This window comes from Rutilus rutilus, assembly GCF_951802725.1.
Source record: "Rutilus rutilus genome assembly, chromosome: 23".
NCBI lineage: Eukaryota > Metazoa > Chordata > Actinopteri > Cypriniformes > Leuciscidae > Rutilus > Rutilus rutilus.
In genome coordinates this window covers 18,709,009-18,736,107 of record NC_140233.1, presented here as the reverse complement: position 1 = coordinate 18,736,107, position 27,099 = coordinate 18,709,009, and the positions used below count along the sequence as shown (strand labels likewise).

General features: G+C 36.6%; 1 protein-coding gene and 1 long non-coding RNA gene across 3 annotated transcripts in view; one reads left to right on the top strand and one right to left on the bottom strand.

Annotated features, from left to right (window-relative positions):
- cep152 (centrosomal protein 152) overlaps positions 1-27,095 on the bottom strand; it is a 28,184-nt gene extending 1,089 nt beyond the window's left edge. The window contains exons 1-28 of one of the 2 annotated variants that reach the window (XM_084396660.1): positions 26,840-27,095; positions 26,477-26,572; positions 19,541-19,650; positions 18,397-18,454; positions 17,956-18,288; positions 17,715-17,877; positions 16,959-17,099; positions 16,486-16,625; positions 16,198-16,398; positions 15,958-16,105; positions 14,372-14,463; positions 14,105-14,268; positions 13,801-14,014; positions 13,625-13,720; positions 12,518-12,648; positions 12,297-12,425; positions 12,072-12,207; positions 10,792-10,977; positions 10,266-10,538; positions 6,008-6,139; positions 5,591-5,925; positions 4,559-4,748; positions 4,318-4,381; positions 4,081-4,236; positions 1,005-1,098; positions 843-925; positions 198-354; positions 10-116 (exon numbers count right to left, since the gene is read on the bottom strand). In XM_084396660.1, coding sequence (XP_084252786.1) covers positions 10-116; positions 198-354; positions 843-925; positions 1,005-1,098; positions 4,081-4,236; positions 4,318-4,381; positions 4,559-4,748; positions 5,591-5,925; positions 6,008-6,139; positions 10,266-10,538; positions 10,792-10,977; positions 12,072-12,207; positions 12,297-12,425; positions 12,518-12,648; positions 13,625-13,720; positions 13,801-14,014; positions 14,105-14,268; positions 14,372-14,463; positions 15,958-16,105; positions 16,198-16,398; positions 16,486-16,625; positions 16,959-17,099; positions 17,715-17,877; positions 17,956-18,288; positions 18,397-18,454; positions 19,541-19,650; positions 26,477-26,563 — 4,120 coding nt within the window. In that variant the 5' untranslated portion in view covers positions 26,564-26,572; positions 26,840-27,095. Of the gene's footprint in view, positions 1-9; positions 117-197; positions 355-842; positions 926-1,004; positions 1,099-4,080; positions 4,237-4,317; positions 4,382-4,558; positions 4,749-5,590; positions 5,926-6,007; positions 6,140-10,265; positions 10,539-10,791; positions 10,978-12,071; positions 12,208-12,296; positions 12,426-12,517; positions 12,649-13,624; positions 13,721-13,800; positions 14,015-14,104; positions 14,269-14,371; positions 14,464-15,957; positions 16,106-16,197; positions 16,399-16,485; positions 16,626-16,958; positions 17,100-17,714; positions 17,878-17,955; positions 18,289-18,396; positions 18,455-19,540; positions 19,651-20,518; positions 20,979-26,476; positions 26,573-26,839 lie in introns of those variants that run through there. The other variant, XM_084396661.1, reaches the window with a different exon arrangement.
- Positions 1,339-4,234, top strand: LOC311282698. Its single transcript, XR_014625973.1, has 3 exons — positions 1,339-1,418; positions 1,522-1,568; positions 4,097-4,234. It is a non-coding gene; the product is annotated as an uncharacterized lncRNA (long non-coding RNA).
- Positions 27,096-27,099: the final 4 nt, after the last annotated feature.

Genomic DNA, 27,099 nt, shown 5'->3' with positions numbered 1-27,099 from the left:
AAAGCATACCTTGAGAGTTCTGTGTTCTTGAAAGCTTGCGTTTGGCCACCGGGGTCTCGAGGACTTTGGCCATGGCGGCCAGTTTGCTGGCAGCATTTATGATCTTCTTCTCTGCTCTGGAGAAAGAAAAAGTGCAGAATGAAGAGCAGAGTAAGAGTAAGAGTAAGAGAGAGGAGATCATCTGTGCGTCTCCATACCCCGCGGCCTGGCCTCCGTCGTCCAGCAGCTCCTGCAGGCAGGTGAGGTAGTACCTGCGCATCCGTCGGGCCGTGTCCTGCCTCTCCCTCAGGACCTCAGTCCTGATCAGCTCTGCCGCCCGCTCTTTACTCTCCTGCAGGTAACGCAGCATGTCGCCTACAAACGTATTAAACAAAATCCGAGTTGAGGGAGCTACTTTATTAACTGTTAGCTTCCGTTTCAAAGTAGTTAAACTGCAGACAAGCCCTTTTAGTAGTTAGCTACTCTACAAGTCTGGTAGGGTGTAGGTAACTACATTCAAACTACTCAAGCGTGTAAAAATAACTTTGGAAAATAAATAATTGATCTAAACATATCTATTACTGTAAAATCTAGACCATTTAAAAAATAATTTAGTTGTGTTACTACAGTACTTAAATGTAGTATAATGAACATTAAACTTTCCTGTAGCTCAAACAGGAGAACGTTGGCGCTTGCAACGCCATGGTCATGGGTTCGATTCCCAGGGAAAGCAAGAACTGATACGAATGTAAATGTGTACCTTGAAATACAATGTAAGTCACTTTGGATAAAAGCGTCTGCCTTATGTAAAATGTAAATGTGATTAGTTCTGTAAAACATCTGTACAGAGGCCTTGCACTCACCTCTGATTTTCTCCACTGCTTTCATGTATTGCTCCTTCATTTCCTCAAGTCCTGCTTGAAGATTCTGCTGGCTGACTGAACCGCTGAAACATTGATGAAGACTGTTAGTGTCTAAGACCCGCTGCTCTTATGAAAGAAAACAAACTTGAAGTGTTTACAAACCTTGAATGTGCTTCTGCATTTGAGGATTGTTTCAGTTCCTCAAGGGCTTTGAGATGAGCCTGCTGCTCCTTCTGCAGGGCTGCCTCGTGCTCATCTGATTTGACATGAAAAACAACGATTAAAAAAAAAATAAAGTCTTCTCCCACATGCCAATGGCTTCTTATGAGGGTCCATTTGTGCCAATCAATAATAATGTTACGTCCCTGTGGGTGTGCCTGAATATTTTCCTCCATCGCTCCCTGTCATTCTCTTAGGCTCACCCCTATTGACTGCTATTGGCCTGAGCAGCTGTCAATCATCATTAACCTGCGTGACATCACTGCTCCGGCTGCCAATCAAGCTTAAATAGCAGGCCAGAATGAACGCATGCTAGTCGTCTTTGACTCTAAACAAGCAACAGCGAAAGCAAACAAGGTGAATTAACCTTTGCTGGTGCTTGTTATTATTGTGACAGTGTTTGCTTGTACCGTTTTGTCTTGTCATCTTGCACCTCATCCAAACTTTGTTACTTTTTTAGTCATTCTGATGGTGATTGTTTCTCCATATACCGGAGAAAGTGAACAAGTAAGACGTCACATGACATACACTGTCTAACACTTAGAGTTGTTGATGTATTAGACACACTAGGTTAGAAGTTAATCTTGGGTTTTCTTTTCTTTTCTCTCCTCTGGCGTCGCTCACGTCCCTTTTCCCTTGGGTTTATTTTTGTATTGATTTGTTTTTGTAAATGTTGTTTTCTCTTTGTGTATTTATCTATCATTTATCATTATTATTTCTCATCTCTTGTATACTTTTCACTTGTGTATATAAAAAAAAAAATCAATTCTTTTGGCATTATTTATGCTTGCGTGTCTCTTGCCATCCTCACATACCATTACAATTATCACAAACTAAATGTTACCCCTTCCAACCCTAGACAGAATCAGGGATTCAAATACATTTGGTCAAATTAGTGTTGCCCGGTGCACCGATACTTCAAAAGTATCGCGATTCTCGGAAATTAAAAAGTCACGATTCCTAAATTTATTAGTATCGATACTTCTAAGAATGACCGCGTTCCAGATTTGTAAGGCCGGCGACACACTGGATGCGTGGCGTGAGCGTTTTTATTTCGGCTCCCATGTTAACAGGTTACTTAAGAGCTTGCACACTGCCTGCGTGACGAGTGCATGCTAGAAATAGAACCGACGCCTATTTTTCACGTGACACGCAAAATCGTTGGAATCGTTTCCAGGCAAAATTGAATAGGAAAAGATGTTTCTATGTCATTTTGACACGAATACATATTAATAAATGACATTTTGATGTTTGAAAGTCTCAGGTTTTGACATAAATGCAGATATAAATGTAATTTAAAAAAATACTATCGATTTTCAAATACTGCACCTCTCAATACAGAACGAAATATTCTGTAGCCTATTTTGCCGTCAACACTGCCGACGTTGTCTTTGCTGCTATATATTTATGTTTAACATGAAGTATAGGCCTTCCACAACTCTCTCCCCATATGTCAAATATATCACCAATGAGGCTTATCATATGTTACCAATATTAAACAGTTTAATATAATCGCTGTTCATATTTTTATTCAAAGTTCAGAATCAAGATAAAGTTATTACCGGTAACTCTTATGTTTCTTATGATAACTGAGATAATGCTGCTAAATTAATAATTGTTTTACCTTGAATGTCATTGCTCTAATTTATTTTTTATATTTTGATATTTCATATTTTGTTCAAATGTTTAATATATCTGCTGGTCATTTATTAGTGTGTTATATGATTAGAATGTTGTCCCGGTTTTAAAATAAAGCGCAGCAATGATATTTGAGAGTGTTTCTCCCTTTTCAGGAAAAGTATCGAAAAAATATCGAAATCGCAATACTTGACTTGGTATCGGTATCGAAACAATAATTTTGGTATCGTGACAACACTAGTTAAAATCAATAAAATAAAATAAAATAAATTATTTAGAAAAAACCTCTCAAAACATGAAGATGAACTGTATGCATTTTTTGTCCCTTTTCCACTTGCTGATGATACAGACAGTAGAGAGAACACAGGAAGTGAGGAGGAGAAAAGACCAGAGTCATTTTCTTTAACTAAAAATCATTTGTTTAACTGAAATAAAATAAAACATGAATATTAGACGACAAATTAAACTTAACTTAAACTTAAGTGGCATACTGCGCGTAGCAGTTTCTCCCATTCATAAGTAACGAGTGAACCGTCTTTGTAAATCTATAGTCTTTGGTAGACTAACTGGGACTAGTCACAGGACTTACATATTGTTGCCCTTTAGTTGGTTTGACTGCTTCTATTATTATCCTCATTTGTAAGTCGCTTTGGATAAAAGCGTCTGCCAAGTGATTAAATGTAAATGACGGCAAAAAGACATTTCGCAAACCATTTTTTCCCCTCAAGAATGTAATTGGGACACACATCACGGTTCCCACACATTTAAAGGAGCCGTATGTAAAATTGTGGCCAAAACTGGTACTGCAATCACTTTCAAATTACTGTAGAGCGGTGTATCTCCGCCCCCTCCCCCCTGACTCCAGGTTGCCAGATAGGCTGCAGGATCCAGCACGAACGTTTGTAGCTGCAGCTGTGGTAACTAGAGCTGAGCTGGAAACCCGGATGCCGAAACACTACTGACTTCGTGATTGGTAGATAGGTGGAGGGTGGCGCTTCAGGCCAAAACACAACATGACAACATCAACATCAGTTGAGGGCTGCAACTTCACTTTTTAAATGACAATATCCTGGCCGGACTACTGTTGTCAGTGATATAAGTATTTGAAATGAACATGATTTCTTAATGTCTAGTGACATATCAGGGCCATTTTATGATTAATTGAAATACATTTCTTACATACAGCTCCTTTAAACAATACGTTTTTCTTTGAATTGTTTTCCTTTTCACGTTTTCCATGACTGTAGGAACATATTTTTCATCATTATTTTACATTATATTATAATTTATAACTAATAATACTTGATTAATTGACTGGTATCTGAAAGTGTTTAGTGAGAGGCATGTGTCCCCATAGTGTCTAACATTGAGGACCTCACACCTTTCATCTTCTGCAGGGTGCTTTTGTGCTCTCGAACGCTCTTCTGGAGCTGGCGGCAGGCCTTTTCTAGATGTCTCTGGAGCTCTTGATTCTTCTTCTGGAGTTTGGCCAGAGGCTCAGTGCATTCCCCCTGCTTCCTCTGGGCCGTTAGACCTGCTGCAGGGCGAGGAACCGGTGAGGAGGGAAGAGGTACTGATTCCAGCAGTGTGTGTGTGTGTGTGTGTGTGAGGGCCTTACCGATCTCTGCCTCGTGACGCTCCCGGGTTTCCTTCAGCACACGTCTCAGCTTGTCTTCGCTGCTCTGAGGTGTGAGAGACATTAAATATTTAATGAGTTTCTCTGGGTGGAGGCCGATGATCCAGAGACTGCATAAATATGATTACTGTGTGCGTATAATAAAGAACAGAGAACTCTGTGGGTGTGGCCGTGTTCATTACAGTGACACAGCATTTCTAATACTGTAATGACATATACGCACCTTCTTCCACTCCTGCTTGGCGTGGTTGACGGCTTGAGTGAGCGATTCTCTGCAGATCTCCCAGACTCTGGACCGAACGGTTCCTGGCACACTGCTGAGCTTGTGTTCATCCGGACTGCCTCTCCTCTTCACTCCCTCCTTCAGATCCTCGAGCACCTCCTCCAGCACCCGCTGCCTCTCCTCCTGCAGTCTGCAAAACAACAGTCCTTTAAAACACAGCCTATATTCAGAAGCTCATTCGTTTAGAAGGTTTGTGTTCAGGAGTCAAAAGGTTTGATCCCTTTTATGCTCCAATATTGACTTCTATTGATTAAAATTATTTCATAAAAAAAGCAGTAACAGTGTATATTTGGTTTTACATTGGTTTACATCACTATAATTTAATTACTATAGAATAAAAAATGTATTTACATAGATCTACAAAATGTGTAAATTAAAATACTAAATATTGCTGTTCAACTGAATTAAAAATGTTATATACATCTATTTCAAAATTCAAAAAAGTATTTTCATATAATTGAACAGCAATATTTAATAAATAAATAATCAACATATATAGAATTTGATTACTAAAATATGACATCAAATATTTAATCTTTATTATATTATTGATATGCTTTTTTTTATTGTTAATTAAAACTATAATATATCCTTTTTGGTAAATGAAATAAAGTTGAAATAAAATAAAATGTAAATATTAAATGAAAAACCCAACAAAATAAATTAGTTTATAAATGTTGAAATAAGTATTTAAGTACTTCAACTGAAACAGACATAATAAAAAAATTAAAGGGACAAAAAATACATAAATAGAGGCTAAATTAAACTAAATAGAAATATAAAAAATAAACTAACAAAAATGGCAAACAAAAAACTAAATTATTAAAAAAAATTAATTAAACCTGAAAATATGAATACTACCAATAAATACCCATACATACCATACCAACAGTACATAAATGTTATATACACTGAAATACACACACACACAAATGTATTTTATTAGCATTGATTATGAAGATTATTATGAACCTGATCTCGTGTTGAGCGCTCCACTCCTGCTCCTTTTCCCTGAGGGTTTTCTGTAGCTCTGCGTCAGTTTGCTCCAGGTTCTGCTCTCTCTGGAGCTGCGCCCTGAGGCGGGACATCTCCTCCTGCTTGTCCTCCATCCAGACGTCTCGGGCCGCAGCCAGCTCTGCTTTGATGAGGGCGGCCTGGTCCTGGCATGAGCGCTCCAGTCGGCTGCAGAGGGTAAGCACTTCCTCCTGGAGCTCCCGGTTTCTCCTGTTACACTGCTCCAGCTCGGTGCATCTGGTGCGGAGCGTGTCCTGCCACCTTTCCTCCACTGCCTTGACGGCTGAAGACACCTGGGGTTTAGGAGGAGAGTGTTGAGCAACTCCGAAGTTAAATATGAAGAAATCATTTTAGAATGGCCAGTACATTAAATACCTGTTCCTGGACATGCTGCTGTTGTAGTCGCTCCCATTCATCCTTCTCTGTCTGCAAGCTGCTTTTGTATTCTGGGATGGAGGTCAAGTCCTGGAGCCATCGAGAACGAGCCCTTGATATCGCACCTTCAACCTAAGAAATGGCAGAAATGATATTTAACCCTGTAAAGCCTGACATAGAAACATGAAACAGTTTATTGAACCACTAGATCAGATCTAAACGAAAGCTTACATGTGTTTTTGATACATCAAACCTTTATGGCTTGTATGTTATAGTGAGAATATGGAGTTCATTCTCGAGGAGGAAAAACACAGAGATTTAATTCAGAGGACCAAACGGAGCAAAAACGTGCAATTTGGTGCAGATGCTGATATTTATATGGCAAAGATGAAATTCTGATAGCTTGCAATGTAAATCAATGAAATATTTATAACATTATAACAGATAACAGGGCTGAACGATTAATTGCATTTGTGATAATATCGCGATATGATGAAATGCGATTTTTTTTAACCGCAAAGCTGCGATTACAGTCTGGTCATGTGACACGCAAGAGTAAACCAGTCTGTAGGCTATTGCAGATGAAGCATCAACTTGGCACGCTACGCATATAGGCTTGGCTACAGGAAATAACAGTTTATGTTTAATTTATTTGATATTGTGTTACAGATTCTCTCCAACGATTCTGTATCGATTAAGATAATTTCAGATTTATGTCTGAGCTTAGTTTTAAACACAGATATGTGATGACGCGTGCGCTTTATAAACAACCGTATTCTGCTTGCTTCTAATTCCTGTCTCTCACACACACACACACACACACACACACACACACACACACGACACCACCTTACGAGAAATAATCTTTAATAAAGTTCGGAAAAGTTGAAGCGAATTAGGCTACAAGGACATTCGCGGGCTTCATCACTGCACAAGATATGATAGCCTACGTGCGGTCTGCGTGATGGTACTTTTGTAGTGCGCGGTCTCGCCCGCCGGTATTTTACTTACAAATGTTCTACAAAGGCATCATATGTCTTGGAATGCAGTTGGCTTATATATTAAAAATATGAAAATCACCGACAGAAGCTGCTTTCAATTTCAAATACTCACGTGTGCTTTGCGAAATTAATATTATTAACATGTAATTGTATTATTAATTTAGTTTTTTAATGCGTAATTATTATAAGTAGGCCTACTTATAATTATGTAATTAAATATTTTAAGTTCTATTAATAAGATCAATGAAAGAAAAAAAATGGGATCGGCTCATGAGGTGCCTAAAGATTCCCTTCCCTAATTTACAATGATTTATTGCTTGTTTTTGTTAAATAGAGCTTAAAAAAATTAATCGCATATTAAATCGCAATCGCAATATTGGTAAAACTAAATCACAATTAGATTATTTTCCAAAATCGTTCAGCCCTAACAGATAACTTACATAAAATGCATATAAATATCATATCAGTTGTCACTCTTTATCTCCAAATAATATGTCTCGTAATATGTAATAATGAGACTGATGTTCATATTTGATACTCACATTTTAACATGATTGTTTATTTATTTTTATATCCATGGATAATCAAGTAAACCCAAGTTGCTTCAGTCCAGCAAGTGTTCATCTTGAAATATTACAAACAATATAAAATGTATTATGTTTACTTTATACAAATCAGTAAAGACTGGTGTACCACAACCTGAAGGGGGACGTTTGTAGAATTATAATAAATGGGCATTTACTTGTTAAAAATGATAAACCATCAGTCAGACGACAGAAGGCATGTAGAGGACCGTGGACTCAAAGTGCAAAGTTGATCATGTTGATCATTTAGAGGCTCTAGACATTTTTGTATCAAATATGATACAGTGGGCTTTATAGGGTTAATAATCTGTAGGCATGGGTCATGATGAACTAGTCCATTTTCTAAATATAGCCTAATATATGTAAAAGTAAGGCTGGGTGATAAATTATATTGTGATCATTTTCATTATCGTTTTATGTAAATGTAAGGCTGGGTGATAAAACGATAATGATAATTATCACAATAGAATTTTCCTCGCTAAAATGATAAAGGTTTGATAATGTTTATGTGCCAAAAGGCATTCAAATACCATAGAAACCATATAGTTACATTTGACCATGATCCTGAGGTGCTCTATGCCTGGTTTGACCTGTGGTTATCATGATCGAAATGTGCGATACTATGGAAGACCAATGATTCATTCTAATAAAAGTTACAATATTAAAATGTTACCCTATAAAAATGAGATTGTTTCAACTTTTCCAGATGTTACTGTTTTTGTTAATGAACATAAATCATCCCAACTCAAGTTACTGCTACCGTCAACTCAAGCTACAATCAAATGTGCATTTCCAAGAGACAAAACATGTAATATTATTAATATTGCAGCCTGCACTGCAAACTGTGCCGAAGACACACAATCAAAGTCGGGCAACACAAACCTGTTTCAATATCACCTGTTAGAACATGCAGAAACTAAGAAATTCATTTTTCTAATATTAAGATATTTATTTTATTAAGGAAAACAGACTGAAAAAGTGTAAAGAATTAAAAAATATTTTTAATAATCTGCCTCAGATTTGTAAAATGTTCAATAAAGAGTAGGTTAAAACCAGGGCTGGACTGGGACAGAAAATCGGCCCTGGCATTTTGGCCCAGACTGGCCCACTACATATGATCATAAACACCACCCATCTATGCACGCCTTTGAATATGTGTTTGTTCAACTCCTATTCATTAAAACCACTAATGCCATGTAATGAGTGAGTATAAACGAGTGAGAGTTAACAGATGAAATAAGTACAAAATTGTAATTTATTAATACAGTCGAACTATACTCCACAGTGGTGAATCCAAAAAACAAGCTATAAGCTGCATTGGCATAGCAATACCAGTGTTTCTCACAGGAATTTTGGTAAAACTGTGGTGGGTGGACCTCTAGGGGGGTTTGGGGGCATGGTCCCCCTAAGAATATTTTTTGCATTTTAATGTTAAATTCATCAATCTAGTGCAGTTTGAGGGTTCAAAATTAAAAGCTCCAACCCATATTCAGTGTGCAAGTATAACAAAGAAAAAAATCAAACCTCTTTTAGTAACAGTGTCTGTCTACATTACACTACTACATAATAATAGTTATAATATTAATCTCATGATAGTAGCCTAATATCCATATATTGTAAAAAATAATGCACCGAAAAATAAAGAAAACTTTCATAATTAGTTTTGTACTAATTTCTATACTTGAAAGAGATAAGCACATGATCTTTTATTTTGACGGAAACTGCATCGAGCTTTTATTTTGGCGGAAAACATGGATACAAACGCGTCTCATTAAACTTCTAGTAAATTGCCGTAATCGTCAACTATGCAGATGTGGAAATAATCTGTAACTGGGTTATGGGTTCCTACACTCATAGCCAAAGTGTTTTGAAAGTAGTTCTGCTTACCGCGGACTCTACATTACACTTTCTCATCTCTCTCCTGATCCTCCTCACTATCCTCATCATCAGCCACTGGAGCTGATGAAGGTCCTGCTGCTGCAGAAAACATATATATATCTTGACACATTTTACAGCGTCTGCTTGAAGGGCCTGTATCTATTTTTCACGCCATTTCTCTGCACATTCCTTGCGTTTCTTCTCCATCTCTCAGACTATTTTGACAGATACACACTTGACACTGCACGCTCACTCAAAGCCCAGAGGGGGAGGTGTTTAAAGATGTGATTGGGCCAGCCCAGTGTCAATCAAGAAAACAACCAATGGGCCGCTGATCTACGCGTTTCATGGGCCGGTCTGTCAGTGGAAAAAAAAACTAACGCTTACTTTTTTTTTGACCAATGCATTACACCGGCACTAACCCAGCGCCGTCAATTAAACAAAACAAAACGAATGGGCCGCCGATGAACGAGTTTTATGGGCCGTTAAAAAAAATAAAAATAATAATAATATGAGATGTATCGGCCCAAAAGCACGTCGGCCCACCGGGCATTTGCCCGGTATGCCAGATTACCAGTCCAGCCCTGGTTAAAACCACAATTACGGTCTGGTTTCTACAAATCTGATCTGCCTTTAAACTTGAATGAAATAAAGATTTGACATTTATCTTGATAATTATCGATATAGACTGATTCGAAACATTTTATTGTTTTTATTTATCTTTTTTTTTGGCCATATCGCCCAGCCCTATGTAAATGGTAGTATATGATGTTAAGAGCTGTAAACCCGTCACACCTGGAGCGCCATGTCATCACTGTGCTTCTGCTGCAGCTCTCTCTCAGCGTGTCGCACTGCTTCCTCCACGGCTCTGGCCTGGGCGGACGAGGCCTCCTGCTGCAGGCTCTCTCTCTGAGCTCTGAGCCGGACCTCCAGGTCCTCCGCTGAAATCAGCTGCCCCGCCGACTCAGACGAGCCGGTCTGACACGCTCCCTCACGGGTGTCTGACAGCCTGGCCTTCCGGACCTCTTCCTCAGCGTCCTGTAACCTCTGAGCCCAGGACTTCTCCAACTAACACAAAGACAGACAGACAGACAAACAAACAAAGAGACAGATGAAACACATACAGCCAGATGAAATAAAAGACAAAAGAAACAAAGCAAACGCGTAGACAAACAGAGAAAATATAAGAGCATTTGACCTCCATCTGAATGGCACAAGGACTTGGAACCAGGAACTATGGAACCAGTCTTATTTAGTAAGATCATGCTGGCTTGGCACAGAGCAGAAAGAACAGTGACGTAAACAGCTCATCATCACTAACCGTCTCCTGCTCCTGCTGCCAGCTCTTCCTGGCCGCTTCCAGCTGCTCTCTGACCTGCAGCTCAATCTCAGCCTGTGTGTGTGTCCTCCACTGGGCTTTGAGCCGAGACACGTCCTCCTGATGCTGACACTCCAGGTCAGACCTCAGTGTCTCCAGAGCGCCCTCACTCTCCTCTCGCCTCTTTAACTACAACACCAACAAACATGATCAAATATCAACGTCTCACACACACACACACACTTTTGACTCTCAGAAGAGAGTCTGGTCTACCCAGTTAGACAAAAATGGACAATCTAAAAAAAAAAAGTTAAAAAAAAATATATATACATAGTAAATTATATAAATAAAATAAATAAATAATTAAATCAAATCACACACACACAAAAAATATTAACTTAAAAATGAATTAAAAATGAGTAAAAAAATTAATTCATTAAATTACTAAAAAGTAAAAAAATAAATAAAAAAAAGTAAATTAATTATATAAATAAATCAAATCACACAAAAATATATATATAATTATTTAAATAAGCAATTAAAATTTAATTAAATAAATAAACAAATAAAAAATGAAATTATTTTCTTTTATAAATGAATAACAAATTACTCAATAAATAGACAAACAAATGTAAATTAAACAAATGAATACATTTAACTTAAAAATGAATTAAAAATGAGTAAAAAAATTTATTCATTAAATTACTAAAAAGTAAAAAAATAAAATAAAAAAATAGTAAATTAATTATATAAATAAATCAAATCACACACAAAAAAAATATATAATTATTTAAATAAACAAAATGTAATTAAATAAATAAACGAATAAAAATGAAATTATTTTATAAATGAATAACAAATTACTCAAATAAACAAACAAATGTAAATTAAACAAATTAATACATTTAACTTAAAAATGAATTAAAAATGAGTAAACAAATTCATTAAATTACTAAAAAAAAAAAATAATTATTATATAAATAAAATAAATCAAAATCACACACAAAAAATATATAATTATTTAAATAAACAATTAAAATGTAATTAAATAAATAAACAAATAAAAATGAAATTATTTTATTTTATAAATGAATAACAAATTACTCAATAAATAGACAAACAAATGTAAATTAAACAAATGAATACATTTAACTTAAAAATGAGTAAAAAAAAAATTTATTCATTAAATTACTCAACAAAAGTAAATAAAAAAATTAAACTTATATATATGAATAACATAATATAAATAATAAATAATGCAATATTCAGCATCTAGTGCTTGCCTCAATTTCTTTCCGTCTCTTCTCTTCTTCAAGCTTGTTTTGGAGATTTTCCTCCAGCTTGTCCTTCTCTTTGCAAACAGAAATGTAGCATTCCTGCACAGCTAACACCTCCTGACTGAGATCAGCCAGCTTTGACCTGTGGAAAGGCAGCGGTTGTGCTTTATAAAGGCTGTATTGTAATCCATCATGAAGTAATAGACTGGTTGTATGTTAAAGCTGAAGTACTGGAGCTGTTGTGTGTGCTGCAGATGCTGGCTGGCGAGTTGCTCTATGTGAGCCGTGTGCTCTTGCGTGAGCTCCTCACGGACACGATGCACCACATCATCCCTGTACTGCTGCTGAGTCCGCTCATATCTGCACACACACAAAGCATTTCAGATATGAAGCTCCACAGACGGTGCGCTAGCGTCAGATTAACTCTCACTCAGAATGAATGTATCTGTGACCTCTCTTCTGCTTCCTGTTTCTCCTGGTCCAGCTCCTGGATCATCTCTCTCATCTTGGTGCAGAGCTCAGAGTTGGCGGCCTTCACCTTCTCTTCACTCTGCTTCAGATCCTGATTCCTCTTCTCCAGAGCCTAAAGTTCACAATAGAGACGGGTCAGGACGGTCCAACAACTAGCTAATTAAACAATGACTTCTTTTAGAACAATTAGATCAAGACCAGTGTTATTGTAGGATTATTTTTAAACTAGTATAGTCCTTATTAATATTTAGAATTAGATTTTACTTTCATTTTAGTTTAAGTTTTAGTCATTTTGCTGTGCTTTCGTCTTTTACATTTTTTTTTTCTGTTCAGCTTTAATTTCTTTTTACATTTCAGCTTTAGTTTTAATAATGTCAGAACTTCAACAAACTCCAAGGCAACATTTCTAATTCATTTATGCTTTTTTAAAGTTTATTTGGCTTCATTTCAATTAACAAAAATTATTTTAATAGTTTTATTTAATGAAAACATCACTTTTCACCCCATCATTTCATGTCTGTATCAATAAATGACAAAAGGCCAACATATATTTATACATTTATATTATCAACATCAACTGAATATTTATATTTTCAATTAATATATTTCGTGATTTTTTTTTCTTTACATCAAGGTGAAAGTTTTGGATTATTTTAAACATTTTATCTACATGTTTAGAGATTTATTCCTACATTATTATTTTTTTATTTAATTTCTTCATTTATTTGATAGTAAATGTTTTTTTATTAATATTTAATACATATTTTTTCAAAAAATATTTCTATTTAACTTCAATTTATTTTACCTAAATGTTTAAGATTTTTCTCTCTAACCATTTATTTTTACATACATTTATACAAAACATTACATTTATATTTATTTCAGTTTCAATAGTTTCTCATACTTGAACTAGAACCGAGGCATCATTTCTAATTTTCTAGTTTAAGTTAAAAATGTTCATCTATAGTTTGTTCTATCTATATTATATTCAGTAATCAAAAATGATTTGAAGGTTTTAAGTGAACAAGAACACAGATCCAGACAGAAAAGTCCTCTAACTTTGTGAAGACCCAACAAGGCGTTCTGACCTCCACTCTCTCCTGCAGGACCTTCCGCTCCTCCTGCAGTCTGACGAGGTCTGTGTGAGGGGTGTCCAGGTGTTTCTCCAAGCTGCTCTCCCTCTCCTGTAATAAGCGCAGAGCGTGTGAGTCTAGCATCCAGCACAGCAGATTGAGCACACAGGTTGATCAGCTGTAGGTCAGACCTCAGAGTCTCGTGCGGTCCTCTCGGCCTGCTGTATCTGCGTCTGCATCTGCTCAGCTCTGCTCTGGGAGCGTCGCAGCTCCTCCTGCAGCTCAGAGATCTTCAGGCGCTTGGTCTTCAGGTGAACGAGGCAGCGCTGCAACTCGCTCCTCAGCTCTCGCACCACGTCCTCCTTCAGCAGGTCGGAGTCTCCTGCTTCTGCAATCTGAGGTGTGCTGGAAAACAAAGTGTGTGACAAAGTTATGGTTAAGAGATTTTACAATACACAATGCAGTTTGGATCATTATTGTACAGTATAACGTTACCTGTGGATGCGTCCATTTCTCCACTTGGACCTCTTGATCCCCAGGTCCATGTAGGACTCAGACAGATGGTTCTCCCAGTCTCTATTAGACTGTAATGAAAGGGCTCCATGTTTAATGGCAGACTCATAGAGATTTATCTGCTCCTTCAGTTCAGTCAACTCTTCCTGTTAAGAGAAGAAACACACAGGCTCTGTTTGTAGCCGTATTAAGGACAGCTTCAGTTTCCCATGAGTTGAAATCCTGTCGCACAGCAGTGGATTGACTGACCTGCAGGGTTTTGTTGATGTCTTCACTGATGGTGCGAGAGGACTGGGTCTGCTGAAGCTTCATCTGTAACTGGCTCATCTCCAGTACAGAGCCTGCAGAGAACAGAAGATGCTTTGGGAAAATGGTCACCGGCACATGGGAGACCAAACTTCCTCTGAGCATTCATTAAGAGGACATGATTTTCCTTTATTTAAAACAAAAGAGTTTTCACTTTAAGAAACCTTATAAATTGATTTCTGGGGGAAAATAAAATGGTACAAAAGTAAAGAATACGGACTCTTTGAAAATAAGAATTAATAATAAATAAATAAATAAACAAAAGAATTTAGATACAATTAAAGAAATTAACTGTTTATTTTTATTATAATACTTATTTTTAAATGTAATAATTGCAATAAATATTATACTTGACTAATTAAACAACAACAACAACAACAATGCAAATATAATAAAATATTTAAAATAATTAATATAAAAAAAAAAATAGGGAACATGAGTAAAACATTTTATGAAATTGAAATGAAGATAAAAAGATGAGATGAAACTAAATAAATTATTTTTTATTATAATACTTATTTTTAAATATAATAATTACAATAAATATTATACTTGACTAATTAAACAACAACAACAACAACAACAACGCAAATATAATAAAATATTTCAAATAATTAATATATATATAAAAAAAAAAATAGGGAACATGAGTAAAACATTTTATGAAATTGAAGTGAAGATAAAAAAGATGATAAAAAAAAAAATATTGAGATGAAACTAAATAAATTATTTTTTATTATAATACTTATTTTTAAATATAATAATTGCAATAAAATATTATACTTGACTAATTAAACAACAACACAAATATAATAAAATATTTCAAAAAATTTATATAAAGAAATATAGGGAACATGAGTAAAGAAAATAAAAAAAAGATGATAAAAATGTATATTTACATTATAATACTATATTAATTTAAAATATAAAAATAATTGTAATAAAACACTTATTTTTATTATTAAACAACAACAATAATAGTGATAACAATGATAATGATTTAATAAAACATTATTTCAAATAATAATTTAAAGAAAGTAAAAAAAATATATATATATATATATTGTTGTTGTTTAATTACAATACTTATTTTAAATATAATCATTGTATTAATAATATAAAATATTATTTCAAATATGTATATTTTTAAAAAGAACGTAAAAGAAAACATATATATCAAAGTAAAAGGGGGGAAAAAAATAGATTTTTTTAAATTATTTTATTATTACTTATTAATAAATAATAATAATAATAATAATAATAATAATAATAATAATAATAAATTGGATTTTATGTAATCATAAGACAATTTGAAGAAACCCATCCACCTTCTGGTATGTTAAATGAAAGTGAAGGTTCCCGGATTCTTAATCGTTGCTCAAATATGTATTTGAGTCACTGCAGTTTAGCTGTAAGGCTTAAACTGTTTTAACTGCAAGAGAAAAAGATTCCTGGCCCATTTGATTACCCATGAGACTCCAGCAATCACAACAGTAAACATAAACAGAAGCACGCGGGATGCCACATACCAGTGTGGAGTAGTTTGGCACACTGCTGCTGGCTCTCCTCCAGGCGCTGCGTGAGGGTGTTGATCACAGAGGCTCGGTCCACCTGATCCTCTTCCCTCTGACGCTCCAGCTGCCGGACCTGATCCAGCAAACGCTGGCCTGCCTCAGCCTGAGAAACACACAGTGTGAGAAACACAGGCCTGCACTGCCCTCTGGTGAACACCGTCTGTATCAGTGTACTCATATCGACACATCTCTGACCTGCTCATTCAGACTCTGAGATTGGGCGTCTAGTTTCTGCTGAAGTGTGAGCAGTCTGGCTTCGTACTGCTCCCGGATGGCGGCGGTGTCCCTGTCGTGCTGCTCACGTGATCGCGTGAGAGTGTCCGAGCGACACAGCTCCATCATCTGCTGCTTCATGCTGTCCATCGCAGCCTCGGCCACACGCTGCTGCTTTACGCTCTGTGTACGCACACGGTTCCTCTTACAAGGGTTCTCACACACTATTTTAACAAGCCTTAAATGCATGAGCAAACCATGAGCTCGTACCTCTTGCTCACTGTCTGTGAGAGACTGAATCTGTTTCTCCAGAGATCTGATTCTCCCCTGCAGCTGAGCTTCTCTCTCTTTCGCCTCCTCTACCAGAGCGCCGGACTCCTTCAGTGATACCGTCAGTCCGTCCTTCTCGTCTTGGTGAAAACAAACAGTATTAAAACCAACGAGACCCAAACTGTTTACAGCTGGTATTAAGATGCGTTTTGGTTTCGTGTATAATTTCAATTTCCAAAGTAATAACACTGTCATATGCAAAACTTTTAAATGTTTTCACATTCACATAACACAGATAAATAATTTATTGAAAAAATTAAATAAAAATAAAGTTATGATTGTAAGCTTACGTTTCACTGGCTCAAAATATAAAAATAAATAGTATACAGTTTTTTTATGCATTATAAGGGCTAATACCTTTCTGAAGTTCATTTCAGAGCTGAATTTAACAGTGCTAATCATATAAATCTGACCTTTGACGATGGCGAACTGGTGCTCCAGATATCTCATCCTCCTCCTGCAGTCCTCTAGTTTCTGCTCCAGCTCCTCGATCTGTCTGGATTGAGCTCGGTTTAAAATCTGCAGCTGCGACAGCTGCTGGCCTTCTGATGTATCTGAACAACATTCATACAACACACTTCAGTATCCTAAAATACTGCTAACATAGTCTTTACAAATATCTGTTTTCAATCAATTTTAGATTATATTAATTATGCCACAGTTTAAAAGTTCGGGGTCAGCAAGGTTTTTTTTTTTTTAAAGAAATGAATCCTTTAATTCATCAACAGTAAAAGTAAAGACTTTTACATTGTTACAAAATATTTCTATTTCAAATAGATGCTGTTACTTTCTCTTCATCAAAGACTCCTGAAAAAATAAATCTATAACGGTTTCCATAAAAATACTAAGCAGCAAAAATTGTTTTCAACATTGATAAGGAATGTGTCTCGAGCAGCAAATCATCATATTAGAATGATTATTGAAGGATCATGTGACACTGAAGACTGGAGTAATGATGCTGAAAATACAGCTTTGATCGCAGGAATAAAATTACATTTTAAAATACATTAAAACAGAAAACAGTTATTTTGAATTGTAATAATATTTCACAATATTGCTGTTTTTACTCCAAATAAATGAAGCCTTGGTGAGCGGAAGAGACTTCTTTCAGAAACCTTAACTCTTACTGACCCCAAACTGTTGAACAGTAGTGTATAACGGTCTCTCACTCTGTGCTGAGTGCAGGAAGTCCCTCTGAAGCTGGTCAAAGTGGCCGTTCTGACTGCTCACTTGAGGATTGAACATCTTCGGCTGATTTGGAGGTTGATGTGGGTGGTAACTGGCCTTGTAGTGGCCAGTGGGTTTGTTCCCAGCTCCTCCATTATCAAAAACCTGCAACAAATGTGCAAAATTATAAATTGGCCAAACAATGTTTAATAAACGAAGTAAAGATCGGCTGCAGACGTTCACCTGGAAGCCGTTTCTGATGTCGTTCTGCTCTCCGTGGCCCTGGGCCTCGTCTCCCTGGTAAACTGGCCCGTGATGAAGAGCGTTATGAGTGTACGCATCCTGCTCCGGCCCGTCCCCAGTGGAGAAGTCGGTGGCGTGGGACTCGTCCGTGCCTGCGGTTGAGTGTGCATACTCTCCTCTCTGGTACTGGTACTGTCCGTCCTGCGGGTCCCAGCCGGCGGGTAAATGTTCTGTCCCGGTCTGGAGGTGATGAGGGTGACTGTTGGTCTGAGACGTGTGACTCCTATAACTGTAGTCCTCATGATAAGAGCCTTGATCGTGCTCTTCATAGTGCTGTAACACATGCAAGAAAAACAAACTTGTTATAGGATATTAAATGCAGCAGCCGTACTTTAGTTTCACATGACCGTTTTCCTCCTTTCAATGACCGGATAAACTCACTTCCTCATGGGAAGGTCTTGGATGCTCCCATTGTGGCACATTCCAGGCTTGCTGCGGTCTGAAAGACAAACAGACAACCCAATACATTCATGAACAGGTATTTGAGTTAAGTGTTGCATAAGGGTGTTTTGATTACACGTCGGCCGATAACTAAAGCAGATATAGGACTATATATGACATTGCTCTATTTCATTTAAAGATAGTAAATTACACATGCATAATTTCTGCAATCAAATTTATATTACACAATTTTTACGAAAAGGTAAAAATAATTTGAAATCGATAATTTATCTATAAAATAAACAGGTTTATACTTCAGATGGCAACTTCTTGGTTCTATAATCCTATTAGTTTCATAAAAAACAAGAATAAATACAGCAAACATTTGAGCCAGCCGTGCACTCAGTAAGTCACGCACCGTCAGTGTTGGGTGTAATGCATTAATAAGTAATCTAACTAGTCATTTAATTACTTTTCCCTTGAAAAACTAAAGTAAGGGTTTACTCTTAACTTTTCTGCAATTAATTACAGTAACTTCTCATGTAATTGCATTAAATACTGTAGAATCTATAGAACAATTCTATATAAAACAATAGTGGATTTAACATCAAAATTTGACGTCTATAATGTTAACATGTATGCTTTAATGTAACCTTCTCCCTTGAAATACTCTGGTCAGTTCAAGAATGATTTATGCAGTTTTTATATTATTTATTTGAAAGAATTAAAAGAGCAGTTTCATGTCTATCCTTGGTTGAGGTTGATAAAGGATTTAGTAAGTAAAAAAGTAATCAGTAATGCAGTTTATATTCACAATTCCTAACAATTTGAACTGCAAGTTTATGAGGTTTGAGTCAGTAAATGTTTATTACGGTAGATATTATAATGTTAAATATATTAAAATGGTGTTTTCTGAATGCCAACAAATTATTATATATTAAATAACAGTAAACTAATGAAGATGGAGAATGGGAGTTCTTGTGTGTCTTGTGCGCTCAGCCGCTGGGACAAAATAAAAGTCCTGCTTCCAACACTTATCGGCCATTCAGAAAAATGTATTGGCTGATACCGAGAGCTTGAAAAATAATACTAATAATAATATACCGTGGCGATATATCAGTAAAGCACTAGTTTTGGTATGTACCTGTTGTTGTCTTCTGGGTGACTGCAGGTGGAGCGGTGGAGCTCAGGTGAGGAGCAGTCACCACTGTCATCCAGCATATCATCAGGGAGATCAGTCAGGAGCTTGTGGAGCTAAAACAAGAAACACATCATTCAGAACCGTAGCCATGAGGCCTTTCACCTCTGCCAGACTGTTAAGGCGCAAGGTCTTCTCGGGTCCACTTGGATGCGAAAACCCAAGGTCAGACTGGAGATATTAGTATCACATGACTGCTATTAGTAGCTTTGGATCTTGGCTAATTTTAACTTAATGTGCTTTTACCGAATCGACTTGAGGAGACCCGAATTCTTTTAAAATATGACAACTTTCCTTTATTCGTTTAACAATATTTTACTATTTAAAACCAAATACATATCAATAATTCTATGACAATGCTGTAATCGGTGTTTGGTCCAGGTAATCTGCGCTCTGCAGTGCCCGAGCCGTTCGAGGGGAGGAGTGTTGGGATTAGCTTTTTAATATCAATTTAAAATGGAATTTCCTTGTCATCTGAAGCAAAACAAAGCTAAATACAGTTGATTCCAAACTAATCAACTACATTAAATTAATAAAAATTCAACTATAACTGTATTTCCTCAAACAAAACAAAGTCAGAAAAAGTGAAAGTCAGAAAAAAGACATTCTGTGCTATTCAGACCAAATCTTTGTGAGTTTGACAACTTTCTTTGCTTGGTATTTAAAATCAGCTGACATCAATACAACATTGAGTTTAAAGGGAAACACTTAAACTATAAGAAACGAAACAAGCATGTGCAAGCAACCGATTCAGCGCAGGGCCCGTAGCAACCGTTTACAAAAACACACCCGCCCGGTTACAGACACGCTGAACTCTCACACCAACACCAACACATGGCCCTGAGGCCTCTTAAAGGAGCCTAGCACACTTAACTTTCAGCAACTCACGATAAAACAGATAAGAGGACAGACAGTCAAACTCACCCTCCATAACTCCTGCTGGATGACTCGCACATCCTGAAACGTTCCCTCGGAAATGACACTTTCCCGCATTTACACTCCTACGACAGCTACAGCAGGAGCTCTTGGACTCAGTGACATACTGAAGGAGTATTGTGTGCAATGCTGGATATCAGCAGTGTGAGTCATATGAGAAAAGAAAGCAGAGGAACTAAGCAATCCTCGTTTGTCCAGGCGGAGGTCGGCCCATTGTGGGGGTCAGAATATACGCTTCAGTTAACTGGAGCAGAAACATTCCTCCTCTGATGGACAACAAAGACAAACAGCCGGTGAAAATGACAGTGCATGTGATGCACATCAAAATCGATGGTTCCATTCGCCTCATACTATTACTTTCCGATTCTAATCCATATGAAAAGTGGCTACACTTTCTCCCTCCATTCAGTGCAAATGTTTACCCAGAGACAGACTCTCTCATTATCTCTCAGTTAAGAGCTCTGAGTATGTAGGGCAGTGGAAACACAGCAAACACACCTGACTGCATTGCACTTGCACCAATGGCAGCCAATGTTCATTCATGGAGCTGATAGCTGTGAGGTGAGTCAGAACACACACGTTTCTGATTGGAGAAGATCTGCCCTTTAAAAACAAACACGGTTACTGCATGTGACCGAAAACAGAGGAATCTTTAACTACTAATATGAATAACCACGAGGGAGTCTTATTCAACAAATGTGGGCCGGGTGACTACAGTAAAGGTCAGCTGGAAGGCTGCTAACGCTGACACAAAAATAACAAGAAAACACTAAATCTAACTCTTTTCTTACAGCACATATTAATGGTTACACAGAGCATGCAGGCCGTATCACATGATTTTACAGACAGAAGCACTTGATTAGCATTACAGTACCCAATATTGAAGACACAAGAATGATCAAATATCTGTAAGCTTTGAGGTCTTTTCTAAAAGCTGTCAAAATAACTTTTAGTAGATATAAAAATGTAAAATGTGTTTGCTTTCCAAAAACGCATTTATAAGAATATGTATGTATATATAGATTTGCTGCTTGCTATTGTTAGTGGTACATGGTATTTTTAGGGTGGAGACAGTCTCATAATAGACATAAATCTTATTTGACATAGGCTATGCGCCTGAACACAATATGATGTTATGAATACATTTGTTATATATATATATATATATATATATATATATATATATATATATATAAATAAGGATAAACAATATCCTTGTTTATCCTTATTTTTGGATAAGCCATTTTTGATCATATTTATCAGGGGTGCCATCAATTTTGACCACCACTGTGTATATATATATATATATAGTGGTGGTCAAAATTGATGGCACCCCTGATAAATATGATCAAAAATGGCTGTAAAAAATAAATCTGCATTGTTTATCCTTTTGATCTTTCATTCAAAAAATGCACAAAAATCTCACCTTTCATTGAAGTAAAAGAATTGAAAGTGGGGGTAAATCACATTATAAAATAAATGTTTTTCTCCAAAACACGCTGGCCATAATTGTTGGCACCCTGTTATTAAATACTTTTTGCAATCTCCTTTTGTCCAAGATAACAGATCTGAGTTTTCTTCTATAATGCCTGATGAGTTTGGAGAACACCTGACAAGAGATCAGAGACCATTCCTCCATACAGCATCTCTCCAGATCCTTCAGATTCACAAGTTCATGTTGGTGCTTCTTCTCTTCAGTTCACTCCACTCATCAGGTCAGGGAACTGTGACGGTCATGGCAGAAGCTTCATTTTGTGCTCAGTTACCCATTTTTGTGTTGATTTTGATGTTTGTTTTGGACCGTTGTCCTGATGGAAGATCCAACCACGGCCCATTATAAGATTTTTAGCAGAGGCAGTCAGGTTTAGATTTTTTATCTGTTTGTATTTGCTAGAATCCATAATACCATGTATCTGAACAAGATGTCCAGGACCTCCAGCAAATAAATAGGCCCACAACATATAAGATCCAGCAGTATATTTAACCGTAGGCATGGGGTACTCTTCATCCCTGTTTGCACCAAACACATCTGCTGGGTTTGCTGCCAAAAAGCCCTTTTTTTGTTTCATCTGACCACAGAATCCGGTCCCTTTTGAAGATCCAGTCATGTCTGACAACTGAATATGCTGGAGTTTGATTTTGGAGGAGCGAGGAGGATTTTTCTTGAAACCCTCCCAAACAACATGTGGGGATGTAGGGGTTGTTTGATAAATTTTTTTTAGGCTTTCTGACCCCAAGACTCAACTAATCTCTGCAATTCTCCATCTGTGATCCTTGGAGAGTCTTTGGCCACTCGAACTATCCTCCTCACCATCCATTAAGACAATATAGACACACATCCTCTTCCGGGTAAGATTCGTAACATCTTTAGTTGATTATAACTTCTTAATTATTGCCCTGATGGTCAAAATGGGGATTTTCAATTCTTTAGATATTTTCTTACAGCCACGGTCTATTTTGTGAAGCTCAACAATTTTTTGCTGCACATCAGAACTATATTCTTTGGTTTTACTCATTGTGATGGATGATTAAGGGAATTTGGCCTTTGTGTTTCCTCATATTTAAACTCCTGTGAAACAAGAAGTCATAGCTGGACAATTTCATGTTCCCACTCACCCTGGTGTGCTAAAAAAGGTAAATATTAATAGGAATATACTTACTATAAAAAATTCTAGGGGTGCCAACAATTATGGCCAGCGTGTTTTGGAGAAAAACATTTATTTCATAATGTGATTTACCCCCCAATTTCAATTCTTTTACTTCAATGAAAGGTTCGATTTTTGCAAATTTTTTGAAGGAAAGATCAAAAGGAAAAAAAATCAGATTTATTTTTTACAGCCATTTTTTATCATATTTATCAGGGGTGCCATCAATTTTGACCACGACTGTATATCATATACACAACTGTTCAAAAGTTGAGTCAGTAAGATTCTCTTCTGCTCACCGAGGCATTTATTTGATTGCAAATACACTAAACGGTAATATTGTGAAATATAATTCTAAAATAACTGTTTTCTATTGTAATATATTTTAAAATGTAATTTATTCCTGTGATCAAAGCTGAATTTTCAGCATCATTACTCCAGTCTTCAGTGTCACATGATCCTTCAGAAATCAGTCTAATATGATGATTTGCTGCTCAAGAAACATTTCTTGAAACAACAGCTGTGCCGCTTCATAGTTTTGTGGAAATCATGGTGATGATTCTTTCAGGATTCTTTTTATTAATAGAAAGTTCAAAAGAACAGCATCTATTTAAAAAAAAGGTTGTTGTTTTTTTACAACATTAAAAATGTCTTTACTGTCACCTTTAAATCAATTTATAAAACAGATAGTTCCAGTCCTTGATTCTGATTGGTTGAGCCGCGTTCGAAGCCGTTGTAAATTACTCAACAAACACACACCTGTGACCGCATCACATTAGTGTTACTGCGCAACTGCCGTTTGTGATTCTTTGTTGCTGCATGTGTTGCTTGGCAACCTCTTTGGAACTACATTGCTTGGCGGAGGAATAAATATGTTATAACGTTATATTTTTTGTTGCTTATGAATAAAATAAATATTAAAATGAATATTTTTATGAAGTAACCGTTTTATAAAAGCAATAAGCCCCTTGAAGCCGTGTTTTACAGTGGATTTAGAACAGCTAAGGGGCGGTTTTAGGCACGACGTGGACTGGAGTTTAGGCAGATTTAGGCTTTGCGGGGCTTATTGCTTAAAGGGATACTCCACTTTTTTAGGAAATAGGCTCATTTTACACCTCCCCCAGAGTTAAACAGTTGAGTTTTACCGTTTTCGAATCCATTCAGCCGATCTCCGGGTCTGGCAGTACCACTTTTAGCATAGCTTAGCATAGATCATTGAATCGGACAAGACCATTAGCATCTCTCTCAAAAAAATGACGCAACTTTACATTTTCCGTCGGTCTTAGTACACGATGTAACTACAGAAGAGTCAGCAAGTTTTAAATAGGAAAAATATCTAAACTCTTTGGTCATTTTTTTGAGAGAGATGCTAATGGTCTTGTCCGTTAATTAATTAATGCATCCTTGCTGAATATCAATTTCTTTCAAAAAAGAAAATTCTTACTAACCCCAAACTTTTGAACGATAGTGTATAATGGGAGGTGTATATGTTTAAATGCAGACACTGGTCACCATTTCCCCTCTTTTTTTTTCTCCATTTTCACTTTGTTAGATTGTGCCAAAATGTTAGATCAGATGGATCTCCATGTCAGAAACATCAGATATATCAGTTCCGACCCCGGACGCTGAATCCCTGCCAGAAGATATACGTCTCAGCCCGAGAGTTTGACTGAGAAAGCCAGGGAAGAGCAGAAGCAGGAGACAAAGTGATGATAATAAAAAGAGCAGTTTATTGAATAATCTTGCTGTCGTGTTGTGTATGTTTCAATGTTCACTGCTCAGACTTCGTGTAATTGTTACACTACTCAATGCCAGTACAATTCCAACAAGTGTTATTATACCAAGAGAAAAACAACTGAAAAGTAGCCAACTCCTTTACAACATCGTCCTGAGACGTTAAAAACCTTGAAATGGAGACATATTTCCCACTCGTGAAGACAAACATCCCTTCAAACCACACAATCATAAGATTTAAACAACAATAGGAAATAAATAAGTAATATAAAATATAAAAACAAATGACATGAATAATAATAGTAAAATGATTAAATTATAAAAAATGTATTATGTAAATCAAATAATAATAATATGAACAAATGATAAGTCAAATGTTGTAGAAGTCACACTGCAGGACTGTGCGTATAAAATCTTCTGACAGTGGCAGAATTTCGTCAATAAAATTTGATCGCATTAATCGGCTGTCGGTGAACATGCCAATCTAACGAGCAAAGACTTCAGATTATGGCCGAGGAACAAAGGAATCTTGAAAGATTCTTAAAATTAGTCCCAGATGGCCAAATCATTGCCAAAACCGTACAGTGTGAAACTAGTTGAAGTACAGACAGACATTAACAGAGTGAAAGATGCATTGTTTATTAATGGAATCACAGGAGTCTTTTTCTGATGATATTTTGTAAATCTTAATTATGACATAAAAAGTTTGACACTAACTTTTATGGAATTATGACACTCACATTGCGTCCGAAATCGCATGCTGTCTGAGTAGGCACAACGTTTAAATTTACTTTGCGATCATTACAAGTATGTTCTGTTTAGTATCAATAAGGGTAAGTATGAATGAATTTCGGATGTACTACATCCACCATGTTGTTACTGTCACGTGACCAACCAGCCTTCACTGCCATTCATAAATCTTCTCCCGCTGAATGATACAAAGGTCTTGTATTTTTATGAATGTTTATTTTTTTTGTTATGTGCGTGTTCTTTGCTCGCCTGGCTTCAAAGTGCATGTTGTATTGTTCTGTTGTTTAAAGCCTAATAATTGTTTTGTTTTTTTAAATCCTCTCCCGTGGCCTCATGGGACAGTAAAGTGTCTATCGAATGTGCTCTTCAGAATCTCACCGGATGTAGTCGGTCATCCGGGGACTTTTCGCCCTACTGTTTTTCGAACACTTTGTATTCGGACATACTACTGTGTTGGCGTACTGTTTTCGCATACTACATAGTAGGAAAGTATTTGATTCCTGATGCAGCATAAGTCATATTTATAAAGCCTAAACAGTCAAAATTATGACATAAACAGTAAATTTCGACAGTAAGTCGAGGCTTCCATTCATAATATCACTGACAGGTCTAATTTAAAACTTTTAGTCTACTAGATTAAAATAACCAGCCCTTGATGTTCATGCACACAATTTATCAGATTGTTTTTGTGTGTGTGTTTGCAGTATGCATTTCTCTCCTGATGCCAGTTTCGTGAGTGTGTGTGTGTGTGTGTGTGTGTGTGTGTGTGTGTGTATTACTGTGAAATAACTGCAGTGTTCAGTAACGGGACAGTTACCTCTTGTTCTCTGGCATAATCTTCCTGGTCATACTCCTCTTCCTCCTGCTGGGTCTGTAAAGCAGCACTGTCGAAATCAATGGACATCTTGCTGACCTGAGAGGAGACACACACACACACCTGAGACAGGAAATAACCAGCAACCACTTCATTTAACCAGTCCAACTCATAACAAAACGAAACCAACTGCTTTCCTATATGCTAGTGCGTATGTAGCATCATAAAACATTGTTGATACTATATATTTATAGTTTCTCTGCAACCCATAACACATTATTCGGACTGTCGCAGCAGAAATGTATTTCATTTAGCACTATACAAACGGTATTTGTGTTTAAATAGTCTAAAGGTAATAGTACTTACCTTTAAAGTATTTCAAAAGTCGCCGCAGTGCTACATTAACACAATAATCCGAAATAAAGTGCTTCTATGAGGAACATTACAGTGTCTCGGTGACTCACAAGCTCAATATTGATTTGAAATGACACGAGCATGATAAATAAACGGCCAGCGAATGTCTGTTCAGCCGTTACGTTACAGAATCAGACGGTAAAACTCGTTTAATGCGCACTAAAAGCGATATTACAGCAAATACATTGATATAGTATCTGTCCATTGAAACA